Source organism: Theropithecus gelada, chromosome 16 (assembly GCF_003255815.1).
Source record: "Theropithecus gelada isolate Dixy chromosome 16, Tgel_1.0, whole genome shotgun sequence".
NCBI lineage: Eukaryota > Metazoa > Chordata > Mammalia > Primates > Cercopithecidae > Theropithecus > Theropithecus gelada.
The window spans coordinates 27867384-27877323 of record NC_037684.1 but is presented as its reverse complement, the minus strand read 5'-3'; the positions used below and the strand labels follow the sequence as shown (position 1 = coordinate 27877323).

General features: G+C 40.0%; 1 protein-coding gene across 2 annotated transcripts; it reads right to left on the bottom strand.

Annotated features, from left to right (window-relative positions):
- Positions 1–207: 207 nt before the first annotated feature.
- ZPBP2 (zona pellucida binding protein 2) lies at positions 208–9037 on the bottom strand. Of its 2 annotated transcripts, XM_025362413.1 has the most exons (8): positions 8787–9037; positions 8569–8634; positions 6548–6673; positions 5742–5903; positions 4873–5091; positions 4233–4315; positions 1883–2063; positions 208–675 (listed from the first exon to the last, which is right to left on the bottom strand). In XM_025362413.1, the coding sequence occupies exons 1-8, from the start codon at positions 8833–8835 to the stop codon at positions 581–583; spliced, it is 981 nt and encodes a 326-aa protein (XP_025218198.1). In that variant the 5' UTR covers positions 8836–9037; the 3' UTR covers positions 208–580. The 2 variants fall into 2 exon arrangements, with proteins under 2 accessions (XP_025218198.1, XP_025218199.1); XM_025362414.1 differs by lacking the exon at positions 8569–8634 and having other exon boundaries at positions 8787–8997.
- Positions 9038–9940: the final 903 nt, after the last annotated feature.

The window sequence follows — 9940 nt, the reverse complement described above, 5'->3', positions numbered from 1 at the left end:
AGGGTATGGGGTACGGTGGGTGTATGGAACTCTATGTATTATCTGTTCTATTATTCTATAACCTAAACCTATACTTTAAAAAATACAGTATATTAATTTATCTTAAAAATAAAATCATAGGGACCAAAATAAATAACTTTTTTGGTTCTAATACAAAGATAATATACACGCCTTTATATCATACGAGAGTGATTCCAAACAAATAAATATATGGAGAGTATAAAATTTTTATTTTATTATACTTTGATACCCTTCTTGACCTTACTATACTCCTAGGTACAAAGCAACATACTGTTTGTAAACAATAAAACATTTCATTAAAACTCATCCATTAATACTTCAAGTTTCCTTTGTACACTGGAGATATTGGATTAAATGCCTTCTTAGAAATGCCATGTTAACCATTTATTTTAAAGTTTCTAAAATGCATGTTTTCCAGTGGTTTGGTCTTAGTGATTTTACTTAATGGAATTATCTGTGATGCTCTGGGATGTGAAAATCATCTTGTGTCCCCCACTTCCACAAGTAAGTAACAATGCTTTCACCTCTAATCTTCATGTGGCTGATTTTTGTTTGAAGTTTATGGGCAAGATTTAGCTCCGTAGATAAGGACAGAAACGCAGGTCTGACAAGTTACATCAACATCAGGACTAAAAGTCGCAGGACTACAAACCACTGCAGAGGAAAACACAGGGAGTAATTATAATTTAGAGGTATTTTATGCCTCTACCACTTGGAGGTATTTTATGCCAACAATGTAAATCTGCCTTTAATGTCACACCATTTCAGTGCCTATATTATACCAAGTAATGTTCAGCTCATTTAAGTTGTGGAAGATTATTTACGAGTTTCAAACTTTATAATTTGATGATCTTAATAGGAGAAAGGGAGAATCCTATTTTTTCTTTTACTATCAGCATTTTACAGTATCTTCTGAGTTCCTATTTCTAGTTTTCTAGTTCCTATTTCCTAGTTCTCTGCTTTCTAGGTAGGACAATTCTGTTTTCCTTCATTGTACAGTAGCTTAAGACAGAACATTATAGAAATGTTTATAATACAAGAGAGTACATCAGGAAGAATTAATATACATTAAAATAGCTATATTTAAGAAATTTGGGCTTTGGCTGGGCGCAGTGACTCATGCCTGTAATCCCAGCACTTTGGGAGGCCAAGGCGGGCAGATTGCTTGAGCTCAGGAATTCAAGACCAGTTGGGGCAACAGGGCAAAACTCTGTCTCTACTAAAAATACAAAAATGTTTATGCACACCTGTAATCCCAGCTACTCAGGAAGCTGAGGTTGAAGGATGGCTTGAGCCTGGGAGGCAGAGTTGCCGTAAGCTGAGACTGCGCCACACTGCACTGCAGCGTGGGTGACAGAGCCAGACTCCGTCTCAAAAAAAAAAAAAAAAAAAAAAAAGGGCCAAGCATGGTAGCCCACACCTATAATCCCAGCACTTTGGGAAGCCAAGGCAGACGGATCATTTGAGGTCAGGAGTTCAATCGAGACCAGCCTGGTCAACATGGTGAAACTCTGTCCCTACTTTTTACAAAAATTAGCCAGCTGTGGTAGCTACTGGGGAGGCTGAGGCAGAAGAATAACTTGAACCCAGGAGACAGAGGTTGTGGTGAGCTGAGATCGCGCCACTGCACTCCAGCCTGGGTGACAGAGTGAGACTCTATCTCAAAAAAAAAAAAAAGAAAAATATTGGGTTTTTGTTTTTATTATTTTTTTTTTGAATATATATATATATATATATATATTTTTTTTTTTTTGGTAAGAGAATCACTGTAAAGATTCTATTCAGTTATGCCAAGTGAATTACTTATATATTCTTCTGACTCTATAACCTAAATATTTAGATATTTATATTTTATAGTTACCACAACAGCTAGCGCAATTACTGTGTAGACTTTCATCTTTTCCAAAGCCTGGTCGACAGCTATCCAGACGTACTACTTGCAAACTGTGGTCCACAAAATGCATTGCTGGTAGAGTTTTATTAAAGTTATGGTAGAAAATATATGCTTGGCTCCAGAAAAATTCTTCTATTCGATCTCTTGCCTAAGGTTGAAAAATACCAGAGAAAGGTACAATTACTAAACCATGAACCAAATTTATCCTGCAGTATCAGAGGCAATAATGTACTGTAAGCATGCCATACTTTACATAGAGAAATTCCTGAAAAGGTGTGTGCTAACACCAAAATTAGTCTAGCCTTGACCTTATCAATTGTTGTTAATTAATATGTGCAATGGTTAAGAAAAATTGGCTGGGCGCGGTGTCTCATGCCTGTAAACCCAGCACTTTGGGAGACCAAGGCGGGCACATCAAGAGATCAAGAGATGGAGACCATCCTGGCCAACACGGTGAAACCCCGTCTCTATTAAAAATTCAAAAATTAGCTGGGCGTGGTGTTATGTGTCTGTAGTCCCAGCTACTCAGGAGGCTGAGGCAGGAGAATCCCTTGAACCCAGGAGGCAGAGGTTGCAGTGAGCCGAGATCATGCCATTGCACTCCAGCCTGGGTGACAATGCGAGACGCCATCTCAAAAAAAAAAAAAAAAAAAACCCAAAATAAATAAAAATTAAAATTAAAATTAAGATTAGGCTGGGTGCGGTGGCTCATGCCTGTGATCTCAGCACTTTGGGAGGCAGAGGTGGGCGAATCACTTGAGGCCACGAGTTCGAGACCAGCCTGGCCAACATGGTGAAACCTCGTCTCTACTAAAAAATACAAAACTTAGCGAGGTGTAGTGGCAGGCACCTGTAATCCCAGCTACTCGGGAAGCTGAGGCACAAGAATCACTTGAATCCAGAGGCAGAGGCTGCAGTGAGCCGAGACTGCGCCACCACACTGCAGCTTGGGTGACAGAATGAGACTCCATCTCAAAAACAAAACAAAACAAAATGAAAAGAAAAATTAAGACAAAAAACTTGTTTTGAATTATTTGCAATGTCTATCCCATATGTAGATAATTGGGTGTTCATTATATCTAATTTCCATGATCATCAAAGAAAAAGAGTCAAGCAAAACGGAAAGTAAGACTTTTCTTGGCCGGGTGCGGTGGCTCACACCTGTGATCCCAGTACTTTGGGAGGCTGAGGTGGGCAGATCTCTGGAGGTCAGGAGTGAGACCAGCCTAGCCAACATGGTGAAACCCGTCTCTGATAAAAGTACAAAAAATTAGCTGGGTGTGGTGGTGCACACCTTTAGTCCCAGCTACTTGGGAGGCTGAGGCAGGAGAATTGCTTGAACCTGGGAGATGTAGGTTGCAGTGAGCTGAGATGGCCGCCACTGCACTCCAGCCTGGGCAACAGAGCAAGACTGTGTCTCAAAAAAAAAAAAAAAAAGAAAGAAAAGAAAAGAAAAGAAAAAAAGACTTTTCTTTAATCAGCATTATAAACTGATGATGTAAATTTTGGGTTTTTGAGCACAGAATTTAATAATAACTAATTTTAACTAAGTACTTCTCATAAGCCATGCACAGTATCAATTAAGGGTATGAGCTCAGGAACTAGACCAGAGAGTGAAGGGATTTTTAAGACTATGTCCTTAGCCTCTGAGGATGGTAGAGGGGAGAGCAACTATTATGACAAATGTAGATATAATTTTGGAAGCACCATTGGCTTAATGTAGGGTGACATGTTTGTGAAATTGTTCTTTAAGTTACTATTTAATCATCACTTGGGGAACAAAGACCGGGATCTATCCTTCTGTAATAGATAAAATACATAATACTAACCTTGGGAACTATCTAATATTACAGATGTGCTACTCCAGAATAACACATCTTGATACTCCAGCTCTCTTTTGATAAAGAAAAAAAAATCACACATTGAAATAACTAAGAATCTCACAATCTCAGTTTAAAAAACTGAAACCAAAAATCGATACTTGAAAAATCAGTATTTTTAATACTTTATATTTGTTTTTTAAAAAATAATTTATTTCCTCCTTTGAAATGTTTTTATTATTGATAAATATTCACAAGATGGAGAAATAGGTTTTTAAAGAAATGTTTCAATATAACAAAGTATTTACAAAAAATTTTAAAATAGCTTTATTGATTTTCAAATACTTCTTCCTTGGCTGAGGCAGGAAGATCACTTGAGCCCAGGAGTTTGAGTCTGCAGTGAGCTATGGTCGCACCACTACACTCCAGCCTGGGTGACACCCTGTCTCTAAAAGAAGAAAAAGACAAATACTTCTTCCTTACCATGAAATTCTCACCTGGAGGATATTACGATTAGTGATATCTTCACAGTCAACAGATCCATTGCAAGCACCTTTCCACCCTGGTGCAAAAGGATTAACTGAAGAAAAAAAAACCAATAGATTCACAAACGGATTCTGAAAAGTTCCAAACATTTCAATAAAGGTCCAAGTGCTGAATTCCTTGTGCATGCAGGCATGTGTTTAGTCCAGCTATCTAATCCTAGTAATAAAACAAGGTGCACAATTTGAATAATTTATACTTGATGGTTTCACTCCATCTGGGGGCTAATGTAAGTAACTACAAGGCTTTAAAATGAATAGAAATAAATGTGGTTTGGTTATTCACTTTTACTAAGTTTTCAAAAATGCAATTTAAAATTCTATAAGAAGTTATAAGTGAAATATTAGCTGCATAAAGGCTGTATTAATAAAATATTGATTTTAAAGAAGCAACAATATGTCATTTGAAAGTAATTACTTGGTGTGTTAAGTTTTAAAACCATCAACAGGCTAAGGTCAACTACATACTTTAGTGCTTAACAAACATTTAAGACCTATTACTTTAAAAATATCTTATATTAATACGGTAATTAATTTTGCAATCTATTGTGGTTCAGGACTAAATTCAAAATTAAAGAAATTTTTAAAATTTTACCTTGAAATGCTATAAATAGCTCATGTATGAGGCCATGTTCTGGAATTTCAACAGAATGGCATTTATATGATGGCTCTATGACATGGCATGACAAATCAGACATTAGATTATCCAAGATTTTCTTCAGCACTCTAAAGAACACATCATTGTATCTCCCTATGCAAGACTTTGTGGTAAAACGTACAGCCATCTGATATGAATAATCAGGTTCCCGATAGGCTTTAAAAACAGAAAGATGAGAGTAAAAGCAATGGTGCCTAGCATTAATTTCCTCTACCAAACAATTTTCAAACACTATGTAATACTCAATCCCACCAATCTTGCAATCAGCATAGAAACTTATCTAATAACATGTTTTATCAGTTAGTCCTCACAAAAATACACAAAACTGTTAACTTTAATGAAAAATGTTGTTTTCATCTGATATATTATCTACTTGGTACATCAAGAGAAATGGCTTCTGTGGGTTGGCTATATAGATAACAGTATCAAGAAAAAGAAAGACTTTTTGGGGAGGGCCTTAATTCACAGAAATTATTATTGCTGTCAGCACAGCCCAGTGAAAGGATCATTAACTTGCTTTTATAGAATTAAAGATCAGTTTTAAAAGTACCTGCTAAATTGTGATAAAGTAGATGTGCTTGTATATCTAGACAGAGGCAAGTAGGGAGTTGAAAGAAGATTATTTAGGATAAACTATCTTGATGTCAACTTAAGAGTTTGCTTAGTCAAATACATCCCGAAATATTTTGTAAGTCGTAATTGGTGATAGTCACCTATTACAGACTCTTTTTCATTAAACGGAGAAACCATACACTTAATTATGATCTGAACTAAATGTACAAGTTAAAAGGTGCCTAAATTCTTACCAAAAACCATAAAGTCATATCTCTTTTTGACTGTCTTTTCTTCTTGGGTTTCTGCTTTAACAGTCTTATAAGAAAGAGTACATGTGTAAAGTCCAGACAAAGGCTCCAAAAAATCTTTCACCATCAGCTGTCCAGTTTTAGTTATATTTATTCTATTATTTCCTAAACAGAATAGTAAATTACTTATTTAACATATAACATATCAAGCATTATTTAGTACACTTGGAGTTACAAATAGATACAAAATTTTAAAAAATTAATGAACTATCTCAACTTTAAGAATCCCACAAAATCTTAATTCTGTCATATTACTCTATGGAAGACTACATAAGTACACTTTTGAAATATATTTTGGTTTTCTTTGTTTCTTGGCATCTAGTTTCAATTGGCTCATACCAGTAATTCAGAAAAAGAGATTACATTGCTCTGTAGTACTATACAATTTCTTCAGACAAGTTGGAAGCTAATTAATAATATTTATGTTCCAAGGCACTCTTAACATCATGAAAAATTATATATTAGATATTTCATCTCCTATTACTGGTGCTACAATGATAAATTTTAGGTTTTATAAAGATCTTTGAATTAATACAGCTCTGAGAAGTAGGGCACAAAAATTACTGCTTCAGTTTTTGCATAAGGAGAAAATAAGGAAGTGGCCAAAATATAACATGATTTTTCTAAGTAGGGAGCAAGAGAAACTGCCATTAAAATTAAATTTCAATTTATTATTTCCAATAAGCAATAGTGATTTTCTAAAAATATGTTCACATCATTAAAAAAGTACATATTAAAATCAAATTTACCTGTTAATGTCTTTTCATTAGGCCCAATCCATAAGTAGGTGGGGTCCACTATTTCTTTTTTAGAAAGCTTAAAATCCATACAGATAAGGACTGGGCTATTTTGGTGTAACTTTACATATATTTTGCCTGTGATGAAATAAAATAATGTATAACTACATTATATAGCAAAATTAAATTAATAAATATACTCCTACCATTTTGTCCTGAAGACATGAATTAGTTCTTGCTGGATTTCACTATTTTAAAAATCAATATATAACATTTAGAACGCTAGTCTGAAGTCCTTTTTGCTTCTCATAGTACGCTTTTTAAAACTCTACACTATTAGTCATGAGTCATGACATTTTTCCGTATTACAGTTTTGTTTATAAAAATACACATTATACATTTAAAGTTCATTTTAATGTACAGATTTAGAACTCACTCAAATCATAATTTTTTGGAGGGTTGGTGGAAGCAATTCAAAGTTCAGAAAAGGCCTGGGCACGGTGGCTCATGGCTGTAATCCCAGCATTTTGGAAGGCCAAGGCAGCGGATTGCTTGAGTCCAGGAGTTTGAGACCAGCCTGAGGAAAATGGCAAAACCCCATATCTACTAAAAATACAAAATTTAGCTTGGCGTGGTGATGCAGGCCTATAATCCCAGCTACCCGGGAGGCTGATGGAGGAGACTCGCTTGAACTCGGGAGGCAGAGGCTGCAGTGAACCGAGACTGCACCACTGCACTCCCGCCTGGGCAACAGAGCGAGACTCCCTCTCAAAAAAAGTTCAGAAAAACACTTCAGCAACACTATTTTAAAGATGATCAGCCGGGAGTGGTGGCTCACGCCTGTAATCCCAGCACTTTGGGAGGATCACCTAGGTCAGGAGTTCAAGACCAGCTTGGCCAACATGGTGAAACCCCGTCTCTACTAAAAATACACAAAAATTTGCTGAGCATGGTGGTGGGCGCCTGTAATCCCAGCTACTTGGGAGGCTGAGGCAGAAGAATTGCTTGAATCCAGGAGGCGGAGGTTGCAGTGAGCCGAGATCACACCACTGCACTCCAGCCTGGGTGATGGAGAGAGACCCTGTCTTAAAAAAAAAAAAAAAAAAAAAAATATAAAAATATAAATATATATATATATATATATATATATGTACACACACACACACACATATATATATGCTGGGTGCTGTGGCTCATGCCTGTAATCCCAGCATTTCGGGAGGCTGAGGTGTGCGGATCACCTGAGGTCAGAAGTTCAATACCAGCCTGACCAACATGGTGAAACCCCATCTCTAACTGCAGATTTTCTCCATTAGGAACAATAATTAAGCCTATCTGGGGCATATAGGAAGATGTGCGATTACTCCTTGTTTCTGGTTGGGTGGACAGAACGATGGTATGCTTGGAATCACTGCAACCCGGAAAGATATTAATTTTAAAGCCTACTGAATGCCAGCCAGGCTCTGAGCACATAAAGACAACGTCCTACAATTTGGTTGGGGGTCAGGGAGAGAACCCAAACATACAAGGAGTCTAAACATGACACGTGCTATCAACTGACTCAATTTATCTAAAATTAGCTATGTAACTAATTTTCCTCGGGAAAGTTTCGCTGCAGAGATAAAGGACATTTGAGCTGAGCCCTGAAGGATGCGTGTGAGTTTTCCAGTTAATAAGGAGAGGATTAAAGATATTCCAAACAGAAGGCCTTGGAAATCACTCCTCTGCGTGGCTTTCCCGCGTTGCAAAGCAGCAGAGACACCTGGAAGTGAGATGGCATCAGAGAAAGAGATCTGGAATAAATCCCAGCCCCTTGTGAGCTGCAAGGCTTTAGAGCAAGGCGACACAATAGGAGTCGCTGTAAGGATGAAAAGATGCGACCGTCCTGAACTGCCAAGCAGATGCTTGGTATAATAGATGCTCAATAAAGGCTGGCTCGTTCCCCTTCCCTCCAGGTAAGGGAAGCTCTTCCGGGAAGAGCTTCGCAGTTCCGGCCCCTCCAATGGGCCCGCGTGTGTAGAGGTCCTTATTACCTGGCTGTCCTGTCTTGCCATAAATGAAGCCCTTCGTATTGAATAACGTAGAACGCGGGCATCGGACTGCGGAGGAAAGAAACCACTGACTTTTACTTAGAAGAGGAGCGGGGTTCAGAGTCGGGAAGGGCAGGGCAGGGCAGGGCAAGGCGAAGGAGGCAGGACCGGGAAGCTCGGGCAGAGGGAGAGGACTGGGCACCGGGCGGAGGGAGCCCCACCTCCTGTGAGGCACCAGAGAACCGCGGAGAGTAGGACCCACGTTCGCATCACAGTTCAGGGGCTGGCGTTGCAGGAGGCGTCGAGGGACAGATCCCTTCCTACCTCAGCCCCGGCCCAACACCTCCGCACCTCCCCACCTCCTACACAGTGCGGAGCAGAACGCCGGGGTCGCCTCCCCTACCCGTCCGTCGCCACCGCGGGAGCGGACGCGCAGGAGAGCGCGTGCGTGCTTCGATTCTCGCGCGCTGGGGCTGGGCGACGGCGAGGGAGGCGAGGCGAACGCCAGTTCCCCTCGCGCCCACAGGGCAGCAGGCCTGCGAATCTTCGCGCCTCGCTTCCGGCGCCATTTTCTCGCTCTCCTGGCCCCTTGTTCTCTGAGTGGAGCGGAAGAGAGGAAGAGAGTAAGGGAAAAGAAGCCACAGCGTCGCGTTCCGGGGATTCCCCAGACTAGGGGCTGAAGGGATCAAGGAGAGAACACCGCGAGTCACAAGGACCGTGGTGGGGTAGGGCGGCTAGGGGATGCGATGAGGAATCCCCTAGGAAGGGGACCTGAGGAAGGCAGAGACTTGTGACAATTTCCCCCTCACGTGAAGCAGAGAGGCCCGTGTGGGGATTTCCTGCGTCTCTCTTCTCATGAACACTGAAACTGTGTGTCCAATCTCTTTCAAACTGACACGCGATTTTTACCTAAATGCATTCTTTACCCGCAAGACCAAGACCCAGAAGAGCCACTACTGAGCCAAGAAGGCGCCTCTGGGCCTTCCCACTCGAGAGGAACGTTGAATCTTCATTTTCACTTCAAGTATGAGGCGATGTGAGAGACCTCCCCCAGTGCAAAGGTATCCAGGTTGATGAAGTGACCTTGCTTTAAAAATGGGCCCAGTTGTAAGGCAAGAGCCAGATTGGCTTTTTCTGTAGGGATGAATGATTAGTCAAGATCAGGGAGCTCCAAAGGGGATCATGCCCTCGTCTTTGATGGTTCCTTCTTGGCTACTAGTTTGGTGACCCGAAAGGCCCTGTGCGTTGTCTGTTTCTTAGCAGCGGGACACCACCCTCAGTAGTGGTTTTGAGTAGGCTGGTTAGTAGAGAGAGCCCAAGGTTCAGACAGGGTGCAGAATGGTTATTTTGGGTGAGATCAAGAGTTTTCGGTTTT

Excerpts from the sequence above, each read along its gene's own strand:
- ZPBP2 (XM_025362413.1), bottom strand. The coding sequence starts at position 8,835 with ATGCGAACGTGGGTCCTACTCTCCGCGGTTCTCTGGTGCCTCACAGGA. Across the intron at positions 5,904-6,547 it reads TAATGAAAAGACATTAACAG|GAAATAATAGAATAAATATA; the intron begins GTAAATTTGATT and ends TATTCTGTTTAG. Across the intron at positions 4,316-4,872 it reads GCTATTTATAGCATTTCAAG|TTAATCCTTTTGCACCAGGG; the intron begins GTAAAATTTTAA and ends TTTTTTCTTCAG.